General features: G+C 36.5%; 1 protein-coding gene and 1 long non-coding RNA gene across 2 annotated transcripts in view; one reads left to right on the plus strand and one right to left on the minus strand.

Annotated features, from left to right (window-relative positions):
- Window positions 1–5,406: 5,406 nt before the first annotated feature.
- Window positions 5,407–16,970, plus strand: part of LOC129739120 (protein O-mannosyl-transferase 2) — an 87,429-nt gene continuing 75,865 nt past the window's right edge. The window contains exon 1 of the mRNA XM_055730551.1: window positions 5,407–5,726. Within this exon, the coding sequence (XP_055586526.1) occupies window positions 5,611–5,726 (116 nt within the window). The 5' untranslated portion in view covers window positions 5,407–5,610. The remainder of the gene's footprint in view (window positions 5,727–16,970) is intronic.
- LOC129739270 (uncharacterized) lies at window positions 13,260–14,909 on the minus strand. Its single transcript, XR_008735814.1, has 5 exons — window positions 14,463–14,909; window positions 14,326–14,400; window positions 14,003–14,231; window positions 13,453–13,593; window positions 13,260–13,344 (listed from the first exon to the last, which is right to left on the minus strand). It is a non-coding gene; the product is annotated as an uncharacterized LOC129739270 (long non-coding RNA).

A 16,970-nucleotide genomic window follows, 5' to 3' on the forward strand; every position in this document is an offset into this window, starting at 1 on the left:
CAGCTTTTAGCTATTCAATGGAATCTTTTCGGGTTACGAGCACGTACATCCGACCTACAAATACTTTCCACCCAGTATTCTCCAATCATCTTTGCCCTACAAGAAACTATGGCACAACCACAACACATCCCAAAAGAATTCATAAAAGGCTATCATCTTCACCTCAACTACCATCCGGGCATGCAAGGCACCGGATTAGCCATAAAAATAGGATTTCCTTATGCACCTCTAGTGATAAACTCTACCCTTAACATAGTGGCAGTCCGCCTAAGATCTCCCGTCGAAATCACCGTAGCATCTATTTACATTTCCCCAAAACTTCAATTCGTAGAGTTTTGCGAGGAATTAGAAAGTATAATTACCCAACTTCCAGAACCAGTATTAATTATGGGCGATTTCAATGCGCACTCCACCTTGTGGGGGGCAACTCAAACCGACAGAAGAGGATCTTTTATCGAAAATTTTACTGCCAACAATAACCTGCATATCCTTAACAACTCACTTCCCACCCGAATCTGTCCCTCAACCGGAAACACATCTGCCTTAGACCTTACTATGGTTTCGTGGAATTTGAGCTCAAAAATTAGTTGGAAGGTATTTGAAGACACCTACGGAAGTGACCATTATCCCATCTCAATCTCCCTTGAGGTCTCGACCCCCCAAGCTTCCACGAGACCCAGGTGGAAATATGACGAAGCCGACTGGATCGGGTATCAGATAGACATTGAGAAAAATCTACACAGGGAGGCCAACCACAACATCACATCTTTTTCGAAGCTGCTCTTCGATACAGCCAAACAGTACATCCCCAGAACCAGTGGAACACCTGGAAAAGCATCCGTTCCCTGGTGGAATTCGGAAGTTCGAGACGCAGTAAAACTTCGCAGGAAAAAGTTACGATCCTTGAAAAGACTCCCTAATAACGATCCCCGAAAGGAGGTTGCACTGAGTGAATTCAAATCTGCACGCTCCACAGCTCGCTCTACCATTAAGCAGGCCAAACAAGAGTGCTGGAAACAATTTGTCGAAGAAATTAACCCCTCAACTCCATCCGTCAAAATATGGGACAAAATAAAACGGTTGAACGGCTCTAATAGATCCAGCCGATTCCATCTACTGCTCAATCAACAATACTCCAATGACCCTTCCTTACTAGCTAACTCATTCTGTAATTTCTTTTCCTCTGTATCCTCTCCCGAATCCAACTCCCCTCAAACTCAGACCATTGACTTCCATACCCTCCAACACTTTGATTATAACACCGATTTTGACATGTTTGAGCTTGAGAAAGCTCTCGAAAAAGTCAAAGGTCGCTCAGCCGGAATGGATGAAATCGGATATCCTCTGCTAAAAAACTTGCCACCTCTTGGTAAGACCATCCTCCTGAACATCCTAAATCAGATCTGGCAAAGTGGAACTATACCTACACAGTGGAAGGAAGGACTTGTTATCCCCATACCCAAACCAAATCAAGATTTGCATCAATTGAACAGCTACCGACCAATAACACTTTTGGATTGTTCTGGAAAGATCCTTGACGCATGGTTAAACGTCGGTTGGTGTCTATTATCGAGTCAGACAATCGTCTTGACAGTCGACAATTTGGATTCCGCCCCGGCTTCTCTACCGATGACCACTTGACACATTTAGAAAATTATCTGGAAAAAGCTCTCTCCAAAAGAAATCACGTGGGCTGTCTCTCTGTAGACATCTCAAAGGCTTTTGATAGTGTCAGTCGCCTGAAAATCCTCTCAACGATTAAAAAATGGGGAATTCTTGGCAGAATGGGAAAGTACATACAAAGTTTTCTCACAGATAGAACAGCCAGGGTTTTTATAGACGGAGTATACTCGTCTCCCAGTGTGATACGCAACGGGGTACCCCAAGGCTCTGTGATAGCACCTACTCTTTTCCTAATAGGCTTGCAATCTGTTTTCGGAGTAGTACCCGAACAAGTCGAAACACTGGCCTATGCTGACGACCTCATCATCCTAGCCTCCTCCCCCTACTCACGACTTGCTCGAAAGAAATTGCAACTAGCTGTAAACAAACTAGAAGCCTGGGCACCCTCTGTTGGTTTTACTTTCGCCCCCGATAAATCCAAATTATTGCACTTTGGCCCCAACAGAAGAAAATTGCGTAAAATACCCCCACTTACTCTGCAAAACAAAACTATACCTCTCGTCCGCACAACCAGGATACTTGGAGTGTGGATAGATGATCAACTCAAGTTTACGAACCACATCAATCGTGTTCGGAAGGCAACGAACAACAAACTAAACATCTTAAAGAAACTATGTACCCCAAATGGAGCAGGATCCCGCTCAACTTTACTTCTCTTCCTCCATGGATGGCTCCTACCAACGATGCTTCATGGTATTGGATTTTATGGCCGTAGTTATGATTTCACTCTAAAAAAATTGGAACCCGTTTACAATCAGGCTGTTCGCTCTATCAGTGGAGCCTTTAAGAGCAGCCCAATACCCTCCATTATGGCCGAGAGCGGCCAATTGCCATTTAAACTTATCCTTACCAAGATAATCTCCACAAAAGCAATTAGATGGATATCTCTCGATCGCTGTACAAATGCACCACTGGTTCTACGTGCCAAAAAACTCCTCATGGAAATACATGCCTTAATCCCACCCATCTGTACTCGTTATGATCCAAGAATGCTCAAATGGAACGCTCCAACTCCAAAAATCGACCTATCTTTACTCTCAAAAATAAAAGCTGGCGTAAATCCGTCTATAGTGCTTCCCCATTTTCATCACTTAGTGAATAAGAAGTACAGTACATCACCAAAATTTTATACCGATGGTTCAAAAACCCTTAGCGGCCGAGTAGGTTGTGGTGTATACAGCGGAAACACAAGTTTATCACTTGCTCTCCCTGCTATCTGCTCTGTCTTCAGCTCTGAAGCGTTCGCAATATTGTCAGCTGCTCAAAATCTATGTCCACGCGGTTCAGTTATTTTCTCTGATTCAGCCAGCGTGTTGAAAGCTACTGCTGCCGGTAATATTAAGCACCTTTGGATAGCCGAGCTTTCCGCAGTTATCTTGCAGAAAAACATCACTCTGTGCTGGATTCCCGGGCATTCAAATATAATAGGGAACGAACAAGCTGATCTACTCGCCGCAGCAGGTGGGCATCTCGATCCCCCAGATCAGGCAGTACCACATAGCGATGCCATTCAATGGCTGAAACGACACATCACTCTAACTTGGTCCCAGGAGTGGAATAATATTCAAAACAACAAACTAAGGGAAGTCAAGAACTCAACCGATACATGGAACGATCGTTTACTCTTCCACGAAAGACGACTATTGACCCGTCTTCGCATAGGTCACACCAGACTGACCCACGGATACCTGATGGGCAAGGAAGATGCCCCATTTTGCATTGCTTGCCAAACACCTCTGAGCATAAAACACATCCTCCTATATTGTCCAATATATCAACAAGCCCGCAAAGAAGCAAATCTTGGAATCAGCCTAAGACAAGTTCTTTCTAACTGCCCCACGGAAGAAAATAAACTTTTGGAATTCCTTCGAAAAAGTAAACTCCTATCACAAATATAATCAGCCAAACATTTCTGGCAACACTAGACACGGAGGAGAAGGGATGAATAACGCGAAAGTGTTAAAATCCCAGAAAAACAAAAAAACAAAAAAAACAAAAGGCAAACAACCCACTTCCCGGCAATGTTATTCAAACCGTGTGGAGCCAGATCCCTGCAACGCTACACGATTTGTCTATGTATCGTGTGACCAACATCTTTTAAACATGTGCTCGTGAATCTCGTTTTTAAGCTTTTTTTCCTCAGATTTAAGCTTTTTTTGCCTTGAGAGCATAGGAGACGAAAGTTTAAATCTGAGGAAAAAAGCTTAAATCTGTCAAAACGAGGGGAAAAAAAGGGGAAATCTGAGAGATGTGCTCCACAAGGTTTGAATAACATTGCCGGGAAGTGTGTGGAGCACATCTCTCAGATTTCCCCTTTTTTCCCCTCGTTTTGACAGATTTAAGCTTTTTTCCTCAGATTTAAACTTTCGTCTCCTATGCTCTCAAGGCAAAAAAAGCTTAAATCTGAGGAAAAAAAAAGCTTAAAAACGAGATTCACGAGCACATGTTTAAAAGATGTTGGTCACACGATACATAGACAAATCGTGTAGCGTTGCAGGGATCTGAAACAACCACGGCTAAGCTGTGCGTGTGTATGTAGCAAAAGCAACAACAAAAACATTCCTTCAATTCACCGGCAAACAACCATCGGCCAAGCTGCTCACCTTAAGCAGCTGTGTATATGTAGCGTGTGTATGTAATAGCAGGCAGTAAGCAAAGCACAGTTCTCATTCAATGAGTTTCCCTTTGCCTTCACTCCCGTTCCCTTTCCCGTTTCCATCGCAAGACAAAGGACTACCTTGAAAGGCGGCCAAACGCCGGGAATCCACCGTTGTGCGATTATTTGTGATTGTTCGGTGGCAGAAACCCTATGACAAATATCCCTCGTCCTGCATGAAGCTCAAATAGTACACTGGTTAGGATGTCGGACTGGCAAGATGATATAGTTGGTGATCTGAGTTCGACTCTCCCTACGGGCGCTGTAGTTTATATTTTTATTTTCTTGTTTCTGGGATGAATTATCCAATAGGAAGGAAATCCCATAAAATGTTTTACTTGTTTCGCTTGAATGTAGTGGTCATGCATCATTTTGTTTGGGAGCCGAGTCCTTATGCCAGTTATGGTTTTTCAAACATACCGTCTTCGGCACAGTGCACATTTCAGCGCATTATCGGTACAGAGATTTGCTAAATAGGCATTGGATTATCGCAACCTCTTCTATGGGTGTACCCCTGTGTGCGACGCCTCGACCATGAAGACGAAAAACAAAGCCTCCACAGGAAAGATTATTTTGAAAAAATGGAAGCCATGACATATATTTGATTTAAATAAGTACAAATTTAATTATTACGGCAATTGATGTGACTTTGTGTGCTTTTTCAACTGATAAAAACCGATTCTCATGCCTACGAAATATTCTAAAAATAATTTCATTCGAATCGTTTAGGTAATTTCGCAGGAGTAGTGCTACACACACCGTTACCTACTAGAGAATTTTATATAATAGAAGATAACTTATCCCCCCATTTCCCAACAGTTAACTCTAAGACCGCGCCTGAATCTCACTTGAAACTTTTGAAATCATTTCGATATTGGTAGGTCACCGGATGACCAGAACATGATTAGTCGGCAACATTGCTTCAATGAATAAAGTGCATAGCTGGAAGCTCTCGAACTTTAAACTTCATCGTTAAAGCTCGCTTAAAGTTCAACTTCCCCGAAACTTACTTTCCACACTGGACAACAACAAGAGTCTGCTCGATCAAACCGAAACGCGGCCTGTCAGTCCACGCGAAACACTCGATCGAGAAAGTCGCTCACCGTCCGGAGAGTTCGTTGCTTCAAGCCGCGCAAGTCTTCGCTATCGATCAGCCGATCGGGGAGACGAACGAGGAAAAAAGGGTGGAGGAGTTGCATCAATAGAATTTGTTTACATTTCAAGCAATCTTCTGGGAAGAATCACCTAGTGCTGACCTAGTGCTAGCTAACATGGCCAACGAGAAGGAAAGTGACAAATCGGGGGTGCAAACGTTGTCCAAGACGGAAAAAAAGCTGGAGAAAAAGCCACAAGTGGCAGGTGAAGGCGGCAGCAAGAAAGTTGATCAGTGAGTTGATTTGTTTGTGCTAAAGCGTTACGAAATAGGAGCTCAAAAGTGAAAGAATCAATTTGAGAAAGGGCGTTCTTGAACTTGCCCGCAAAACGGGTTTCGCTGCAACGTGGCTGGAGATGATCTTATTTCGGTACAAAAGTGAAAGAAATGTCAACAACGCAGAGCGAATGTTTGCGTTTTCGGTAATAGGCTGGAGTGATTTTTTTACGCAACCGATATGAAGATGTTGCATGGTTTGAGTCAAATGAGGTTTTTTTTGTTGGGTTGAATATCGTCGTCGCACAAAACGCTGCTTGCATTTGGCGATCTCGATCTCGGCTAGTTTGCGTGATGGTTGCTGGCTTTGAAAAAGAAGACTATCCAAGGGCGACATAATCGGTGTTAGTTTAGTTGAATTACTGGTTTTTGCTAAGCCGTACAGTGAAGATCTGATTCATGTTTTGAAATTAGACTGAGTATTCTTTTCAGAACTATTATGATTCAATTAACAAAACGGATGAAAATCGATTGGAGCGACATTTTATTTATTTGAAATACCGATGAACTCAAAGCCACACCAAATATAAATCATGACACTACACTACTGGAAGTTCGACAACTTGTTATTTTATTCGGGTGTATAAAAATAAATAAAAATCTACAGGAACCCTCAATAAATTCTTAAAATCGTTAATTTTGCATCTTTTCGTAAACGCACCCTGAAGGCTCAGGAAAAATAACTTCCCAATCCGACCTTGAGTGTAAATTTAATACTCCTCGCTTAAAACCGCTGTATCACTCTTGTTTCTCAACCGATTTTTACAAAATTTATGGTAAGAGAAATTTCGTGATGTTACTCAAATATGTTTTTCAGACAACATTCAGCTACAATTCACCAATTTTCCGTCATTAAGAGTTTAAGAAAAAAAAACTGAAAAAACATGCTTCGAAAAAAAGACTGTAGATCAGCTACGGAATGCTTAAGAAAATTTTCACCTAGTGGCCAAGAAAGCTGAAGTTAGAAGCTATACGTTGCATATAAGGATTTTTTTTTTAATTTCTTACGAGCATGACCGGCTACAAAAAATGTAAAATAAGTTATGCAAAAACCGTACTTTTAAATCAATGAATCGTCAAAATTGTTAAAATCACATCAAATAAATTTTGCAAAGAGGATTGGAAATTAACGTAATTAGAAGCTATACGATGCAGATGAAGAGATATTTTAAGAATTTTTTTAAGATCATTATCACAAAAATGTAAAAAAGTGATGTAAAAACCGTTCTTTTCAGAATCGTCAAAACTGTTTAAGTCACACCCACTAGATACATTTTGAAAAGAGGATTGAAAAGTTGACGTAATTTGGCTCTTTTTTGAATGTATAGATTGTCAAAATACAAAACACAGAATTTTTGATGAATTTTCACCGTTTTCATGTTTTACGAACTTTGGATCAATTTGCAATTTCTCAGATTTCCTCACAATCAAATTCTTTTTTTTTGCACTGGATTTCGAGTACATTCCCGCAAGATTTCGCAAAAATTTTGAAAAAAAAAATTTCATCAGAAAGGAAATTTCAAACCGATTCTAGTGGTGTAATTACATTAGCGTTCCAATACTTTACACAAATATAATTAATACACTATTATTACATCTCTAGAATCGGTATAAAATTCCCTTTCTGATGGAGTTATATTTTATTAAGAAAATCTTGCGTGAATGTACTCAAAATCCAGTCCAAAGTTGAATTTTAGTGCAAGAAAGTCTGAGAAATTGCAAAATGATAAAAGGTTAAATAACAGCCTCTTTTGAAAACTCGTCAAAACTTCTGTATTTCGTATGTTGACAATCTTAAAATGCAGGAATGGGTCACATAACGTCAACTTTTCAATCCTTTTTTGAAAATGTATCTGATGTGACGTAAACTACAGCATGGATCACGATCACGTGCTGAAAATTAATTAATTAGACAGTGAACGAGGGATAATCTTCCTTCAATTTTCAGCTAATGACACAAGTCGGGAGCTGCAGCTTTCCACTGAACCACTCATCCGGATCTCTGAATAAACTAATTTCGTTAGTCAACAGGCACAACGGCCCAAAAACATTTCATAGCAAACAAATGTTAGCCCTTTTCTTATGAGAATTTGCAATAACACGCTTGAGAAAATTCCTTGAAACGGATTTCAAAAGTCATCCACTTATACTTTACGTGAAATTCATGAGGAAGTTGACAAGTCACTTCAGGATTCACGTAGAATCGATGGGATGCGACAAATTTTGAGTTTACGTGAAAAATTCCGTAAAATAAATTTCCAAATTATTTTGTGCAAATTATGTGCTTGAAAAAAATCGTTTAGGACGCATGAATAAAAACTCCAAATTTTGTTTTTTTTTCAGTTGGATTTGGCCGGACATTTCCCAAATTTCATAATTAATATCCGGGAAAACCCAGATAAAACTGGGCTATCTGGAAACCTTCATTTTCCGTAGTAACGTGAAATAACTTGATTCCAAAAGGTGATTTGAAAGTAAATGCCAGAAAATTTGCTTGCATCCGCCGGTTTAAAGTCCCATACCACTCTAGGCCTGTGAAATTTTATTCTACGACACTCTATGACGTTCACGAATTGAAACCAAATTTTAATTATTAATTTTAATTAACAATTGAATATACTTTTTGAATTGAAACTCAAATCTTGACACAAAAAAACCCTACCTCGTTTTTCATATTGTTTTTTTTTTTTCAAAAGAAGTGTTTCTATACAAGTAATGATTAATCACAATCATAAAAAGTCGTTCATACATAAGAATTATTAAAGAAAATTCTGTAATTTACTGACAAAACTTAAAAAAACATAAAATCGCGTTAAAAATGATAAATTAAGTCGTTGATAATAAGTAAACGATCGTAAAAATGGTCACTTAAAGTCGGTATAAGTCGGATATGATAAACAGTCCGCCATGTTTACAATTTGGTTCTCCCGCACAAGATTCAAGTGAGAAAGAAACCTTGTTATTCTCTCTGTGAGAAGCAGTGCAACCAGATTACTAAATAACAGATGATTTGTTTGAAAGAATTGTCCAATGAGAGAAGCAGCAAATATTATCGCTGGCAATGGTTTACATGAATTGAGGGCAAAACTTGCGCTCTCTTGCTTACTTTCTTACTTACTTGCTTACTATCGTCCTATTTGTATAGTTCTGATCGCTCTAAAAGAATTCAAAAAAAAATTGTGTAGGGGAGAGTGAGGATACTTGATCCCCTTTTCTTATTTTCACCATATCTTTTTGGACAAATTTAGAAACTCGCACTCTTTTACATTTTCTGACAGCGTGTAACTTCAAGTTTCTATGCTCCTAAAATTAGAACGATACTTGAACCCGTAGATGAACTAGAAGCATTTTCGTGGGAGTAAAAAAATCGCGATATTTTTGAAGTTAGGGGATACTTGATCCTTTATTCAGGAAGCCCTAATCCATGGAAAAAATCAAACAAAACCTCAAGATAGAATGTTAATTGACTATTTTGGTCATGTTTGTTCTCATTTCACAATCTATAATTGTCAGAAAAATAAATTTCATAGCTTATTCTCAACCCTTATGACATTGCATACTTACGGGCGCAATTTTTTATAAACAAGAGAAAATCAATTATTTAAGCCCTTTTCTTCAGATAATGGATGGATGAATATTAGCTATTTGATAAATATTAGTAATCTCGTAATCAGCAATGACCACGATCCACTGAGAAGAAGAATATACCGGGATCAATTGTACCCAAAATCAACATTTTAGAAAACTTTCCCTGAAAAAAGTTGGGAGTTTTCCATCACTTCGAAAATATTGTATTTTGAAGTTCATTTTACACTTGAAAGATTGATGTATCGGAATAAATATTTTTGTTATAATATTTCCATGTTAGGATCATTTCAAAATGATGAAAACCCGAGCAGACTTTGATGCCCAAATTGATAGCAAACTGAGATCATAATAAGGTGTCAACAGTAAATTGATAGCATATCTTATATATAAAAATGGAGGCGTTTTCTTTGTGATAACATCACGTATGAATGATCGGTCGGAATGAAGTGAAATTTGGTATCTGAGGGTTTTTTGCGTCAGAGATGGTTTGTATAATAGTTTCAAGAATCTCACTTTTTATGGAAGGTGGTCCCAACACAAATTCAACTTTATTTGTTACGATTTCCATAAGAATGCAGTTAAGGACGTGTAGATGAAATTGAACATTAATTACGATTTATACTTTAGAAGGTAAAACGAAGTTTACCGGGTCAGCTAGTTTTGCTATAGAATTTTGAGTGAGAGCAAAATGAGGCATAAATAAGGTTTCATATATATTTTTATTTGATACCCAGCTGAGACCAAATTTTAGTATCAACAGCAAACTAGAAGCAAAATGTGATGTAGAAATTAGTTTGATAGCAAAACTAGGCATCATTGAGGTATCTATTTCTTTTTATAAAATACAAACTTGAGACTAAAACTACCTTGATAGCAGAATTTAGCATCATTGGGGTATCCATAATAATAAAAAAATACAAATATGAAATAATATTTCATGATTGTATTTGCTGGTTGTAAGTACAAATATCGCGGCCACCGATCCTCTCATTTTTGAAAATATTGAAAATGAATTATTCACACGCTCCCGATTTCAAAATCAAATAACCTACTAGACTCAAAATAGAAATTCATTGGGGGTCCTTATCTTTGAGTTCGTCTAGGCATTCTCAAAATTAAGTTCTAACAGGAATGTTCAAGATCATGCTCGTTCAATTACTCTGACTTGACTTGTTTTTGAGTCTTTTATTAGATTTCTTTTGATAGCTAACTGAGGCCACAATAAGATGTCAACAACAAATTGAATTCTGCGAAAGTTAAACTAAAGGCATTATAAGCGTTTAAATTTCATATGATTTTAAACTGCGATCATTATCCGGAATAAATAGCAAAGAAATCTTGCAGGGCTTAGTTTTTATAAAAGGAAAATTATGAATAATTAAGAGGTCGATGGTTTTTTCAGAAACAAACTGAAAAAATTACACACCAAGAGAAAATTGATTGATTTCACCGCACCGTCTTTAAAATCCCTGAGAAAAAGGAAAAAAATGATTTCACCGTTTGCAAAATTAAGAATAACAAATGTATCTCTAATGGTAGGACGTATCTAAAATGTTTCAAACGAGGGATATTTCAGGGTAATATTCTATTTTTCCAAAAATAGGATTCATTGAGTTCACTAATCTCTAAACAGTAAAGTTCCAAGACTTAACTGTTTTTGAGAACAGAAAAGATAAAAAAATGACCTTTAGCTGCGATAAGTATTCAAAAAACCTGATTTACGAGCAACCTTATGTTGAATATGAGGAATATGATTGAATACGAAAATGAGAATAAATCTTATCCGATTATAAATCTTATCCGAATATTAGGATAATTAAAAAATTCACTTGCAGCTCTACTAGGACGATGACATAGCGAGTGCGATGCGAACGCGCATTGCTCTCACTATGTAATCGGCCTAACACAGATTGTTCAACGCATTATGATATATCCACATGAACATGAATTTCAACCGTTGTTGTTTTGTTTTGATTTTAAAATTAATTCTTAGATGTTAAAGTATTAAATGAAGAAATTGCTTTCTATGCGTTGGAACATGTTGATTTGAATTAAAAAATCTCATTGTTTGGTTCGACGATTTTGATTAATTTATCCGCAAATAAACCAAGAATGAACAAAAAACAGTTTTTGTTCACATTTGTTAAGCATGTCATATCAAATCATCGTCATAATTTAAAATATTTAAGTTCATTTTAATTTAAACTCATATAGAAGATGTAATGATACAAAGAAGCAGTGGGTATATGGTGAAGGTTACTGAACCACTTGGTTTGTTTTTATACCGAAAGTGTTTTCGTTTGTTGATCAACGTTTGTTGATTACCTAAGTGAATTTTTTTTTTACGAACAATGCACCACGGCAAAGATTGCAGAGGATTCAGCTGCAACGGCTTTATGGTGATGGTGAGTAAAACAGGAAATAAACTGGATACATAGTAATAAACTTCCGCTGCCCTCACAGAAATCACAGCAGCCCCAGCCGCAACAATCGCTGAATGTTAAAACTGTCGCCCATCCCGGGACCCTGGATATGTCCGTTTTGCATCCTAGGACATGTCGGCACTATAAAAAAAATCAGCAGCCGAAGAAGGAAGACTCCTGCCGGCAACGCAGAGCAGAAATGAATCGCTACCGTTTCCGTTTAATCGTCAAAATGCTCAAAGTGTACGGACGAAATAAGAGGAGGAAAAGGTTTTGTGAAGCCAGCATCAACTCGGCCAAAAAATCTAGGTGAAAATGTATCCGAAGTCGTAAACATCGCTGTTGACCTCTGGGAGCGAATTGAAATTAGGACAGGACCGATTCCAGCTTCACCAAGAATTTCCAAGGCATCTGCTTGAGAAAGAACAACTAGAAAAGGTTACTTCAATGAAAAATTTAAAAGGTATGTACGTGTCATTCCTTTTTTAGATCAAGCGTTAGCAAATCATAATGAGCACCAAGGATCAGTATCCTAAAAAACCAAAATTTCATTCATTTAAAAAAAAATTCTTTAAAAATCGGGTAAAGGGCATCCATTCAATTTCATTAGGCCAACAGATACACTCGGCACATTGAAAGTTTATAAAAATAAAAGGCCTTTAATAAACTAGTTGTATAAAAAAAAAGTTAGGCTTACACTACACCCAATTGAGTTAGTTGCTGCAAGAAAAAACTTAAAACTCCCCCTTTTGCTCGGGAGACAGGATAAAGTACCGAAAAATGATAAGAGCCTCCTGAACAACATGAGATATCTGCAACTAATCTCATCAACCAACATAACGCATTCGACGCCTAGTGTAGACTAGGATTCAAAAAAAAATAACATACCTATATTGAACCATTCCTGTTCATTTACGAAAATTGAACAATTAAATTTGAAACATTCATGACACCGTAACAATTTTTTCCATCAAAATAGTTCATAACAGTATTTCAATTGTATATATTCAGGCGTTTCAGTATGTATGCTTGTTTATGTATATTACATGACGGCAAACCAACTATGACAATGAACATCATGCACACAAAATTTTCGAGGCCTGAAATTAGCAAAATTTTGCTCAAATTTGACCAGCTAAAAAGTTAGCAATGGAATTAGCAATTTTTTTTAACTAAAATTTTAGCAATATAGTCGAAAGGTGTCCAGACTAAATTTTTACTAATTTTTCAGCATATAAAATTATTTTTGCTAAAATTTAAGCAAAAAATTGTTTACCCCCAAAAATTACTAAAATTTTAGTAAATTTTGAATTTCAAAGTTTTCGTTGGTTTTTCAGATATCTATTTAAAAAAAGAAAAATCGTAATTATTTAATTGCTGTTAATTTATTCAATAAAAACAGCTGCATGCGAAAGCTGTAGTAAGATAGATTTTTTTCACTAACACTTTACGGAGCCTTAACACTCGCGTGCCAACATTATGGATGGAGCCAATATTATACCTGAGGGCATTTGACAAAAGCCATAAGACTATATACTTTCATCTGGGGCCACCAATCAGCTTGGCTGAAATTTTGTAAGAGAAAAATTGTTAAAAATTAAAAATATGATTTTAAGCAGAAATATATTTCTGTTGAACTATTTAACTCAGCTTGAATAAAATGAAAAACATACTTGTAGAAAGCCCATCTTCAACTCAACATGTTTCTAAATTCTCGCCTTTAACAAACAGATCAAGAAGTGAATAAAGCAACGAGGCCTTATTGTTCCAGCAACGCAATGATATCATTCGGAAACAGCATCGCAGTGGCGTACCTGTTGATTGAAACACAAATAAAAATAAGTACCTATCTATTAATAATCTTAGTCAGAATAAAAATATCATTTGTTATGTACATGTTTGTTTTCGGATAAATAGTTTAGATTAGGTAAATTTAAATTCGATTCAGATGTGCTATTTATTTTTGTCAAACATCTGGTACTGAGAAATCAAATTTTGGAGCTTAAATGTGTATGTGTATCAGATTTCACCTTTCAGATGGCATTGCAAAACTTTTCTAAAAACATGTTTGTTTTTAAACAATATTTGTAGTAACAGAACTGAATGAACGAAGCACGAATTTGAGAGAGAATTACATTATTGCATAAAAATTGTAAGCAGAGTACGGAAAACGGGTTCCGGTTTTATACTCCCTGGAAAAAACATAAATGAAAAAAAACCTACCTAATACAAAACACATAGGACATGATTCCCGGAAAATGGCGTTGGACATGATTTCGCTGAGAGTCGATGATGAGTGCTGAATTTTATTGGATTGCACAATTGTCAGCGGAAAGTTGGAATTAGAGTCCGGATCCGTCCTAGTCGGATATCATTGTTTTATTATCCTCTATGTACAAAGCACTGTTTCCATCTTTAACATGAGATGAATCATCCAACAGGATGAAAATCCCTGAAAAAAAATCAATCTTTAGCGTTGTCGCAACTTTTTTCATAATTCACACCGCCGCCACTCTCACCAACTCCGGTGCCTTCTATCAGCTTACCGCTTTTGGGAGATCACCTGCTCCTGCAGCATCCAGTTAGGCTTTTTGCTATGCTCCGTACTGTACCACTGTTACCTAAAATATAAAATGTTTTGTTTCAAACTCAATCTTATTCACAAACTTACTGATCCTCTTACTTCCGGATAATGTCCTTCGACAGCAAGAACATCATTACGTAACCCTCCTTGGTCGTCGCCTCCCCAAGCTTCTCGTCTGGAGTGGGGTTGTCTTTTGTTGACCGCTTTACCACAGGCAGGTATCATCGTTCATACCGAAAGTATCCGGAAGGTAATTTAAAACAGCCTGAGATGAACGTCCCGGGAACAGATATTCACTGGCTAACGAAACAGCCACGACCGATGGATTGTTTGAAATAACAATCCATGGGATTTTATCTCGCCGAATGTAGAGAAACAGAAATGAAATTATTTACATTTTTTTAGCCTGAAACCGCGCGGCCGAACGAATAACACCCGAAAAATGAACTGTCAACAAACGCGGTTCGAGCACATACTATTAGTTCGAGTCCATGCTAATATAGTTGCTCAATTTAGTAGCAAAGGGTTTTTTTTACTCAAATTGAGCAAAAGTCGTGACAATTTGAGAAAGTGCTAACTGGACAGTAAAAAAAAAAATTTGCTAACGGAAAGTAACAGCTCATTTTTGCTAAGTGGAGCCTCGAAAGTTTTGTGTGTGGTATTATGAACATTGCAGTGTGCGCCTTCGTTTGTAGTTGCATAAGTGAAGGCGATTTTCATGATTCATTTCTTTCTTGAGAAGTTGCTATATTATCCTCCATATTCGATATAGTAAATGTCATGTACTTGACATATCATATGTACTTTACATTTACTGTATGACTTTAAATTTTATTTAAATTAAGAAAAGCTACTCACAAAATTAAAAAAAAAAATCACTTTACTAATTACATCATGTCCTGGCGTTTGAAATCATGCGTGCTGAAGTACATAACGTCTCTTGCTTTTCTTACCAAATAAGATGGAAAATAAAGAATATAACAAAAACATGTTTCACGATTGTCATAAAAAACGAAATATTTTACCTAAATTCTTGTTCTAAAATTCCCTTTTCCGCCACAAGATGAAGATAAAGCTACGCTAGAATAATCTATTTGTTTCAAAATTAAAAAATATAACTGAACCAACAAGTATTGCATTATTAGATATAGGTAATGCTTAAAATGGAAAAAAAATTATTTACAATATTGCAGTTTGAACTAGCCTACCTTTATGTATATTGTTTGGAAATTTTTAATATTTTCAAACATTAATACTATCAAATTAATTTGTTATAAAACTGTTAATACAGAAAACTAATGGGTGCATTAAATCTACACGTTTTGATTTTCGTCGTTCATCACAATGAAATAGTTCATTTATCTGTAATTTTCAGAAAAAAAATACTAATTCAGCAAATTGATGCTTACAAGTGTATAGATTTCATACACAATATATCATCGATCGAATTTTTAAAATCAGCATTCTTGCATTTTTCAGCATTTCTTGCAAGGTGTATACCACCCTCAGTTCCCCTTCCGTATATGAAACGCCTGAATGTATACAATTTATTTGTTTATGTCTATTTTTATAGTTAGAAAATATAATGACAAATATCAGTGATAAGATTATTTTTTTAAGTTTTCTGGTTCATGCTAAAGATTAGCTTTGATGATTAAAGGAAACCCCGAATAGAATTTTATGCCAAAATAATAGAAAAAATTGCTATCACGTTCTGAGTGCAAATTTTGTTATCCTTTTGGTTGACTTAAGGTCGTACAGCAAAGGGATGCCAAACTTAATCTTTTGTTGAAAGCCAAATAATGCCTCAATTTTGAATATTTTGAGGGCATATTAAAAGCAAGTTTTGCTATCGCATTAATTTTATTGATGCCTTATATAACCATCATTATGCTGTCAAATCGTTAAAAATGTGAGGTGTCATTTGGGTCTCATAAATAGCAAAAGTTGGTCTCACTTTGCTAACCAAGTATGAAAATTTGTGCTCTCATTTTTGCTGTGTACCACCTTATGTCAAGCAAAATGAGAGCAAATTTGGCTGTCAGGGCGTGATAGCAAAATTTGCTATAATTTTGCCATAAAAGTCTGCTCGGGAAATGATCTTCAAGTCACGTTTTGTGAAATTTTTCAAACAAAGTTCAATAACCCAAAAACTTATTTTGTTAAAAATTTTTGAGCTTCAACCATTGCTGTTTTGTTCCATTTGGCACATTTTTCTAGAACATTTGATCTTTGTAAGACATTCCAGTTTCGAGATATAGCTAAGGAATCAAGTATCCCCAGGGATCAAGTATCCTCATTCTCCCCTATATATTGCCTTCACTTTGGTAGGTAAATGCTGTTTTTTTCAAGTTTTATACGATCATTCTATAATGTATATCAAATGTATAACAAAGTTGTTGAGAAATATACCTAAAAACATGTTTGCTGGGTAGTTTGCTAAATAAAACCTTTGTTTTAATAAACATTCTTCAGTAGTGTCCGAAGTACTTGTGTTTCCTATTATTATTAACTGAAGTTTTTTTTTAGATCATTCATCATCATCATCATCATCAAAATGTTAATCCCTAGTGGAATAAAATATAATAAACAAATTCAGAATCACTA

This window comes from Uranotaenia lowii, chromosome 1 (genome assembly GCF_029784155.1).
Source record: "Uranotaenia lowii strain MFRU-FL chromosome 1, ASM2978415v1, whole genome shotgun sequence".
Taxonomy (NCBI): Eukaryota; Metazoa; Arthropoda; class Insecta; order Diptera; family Culicidae; genus Uranotaenia; species Uranotaenia lowii.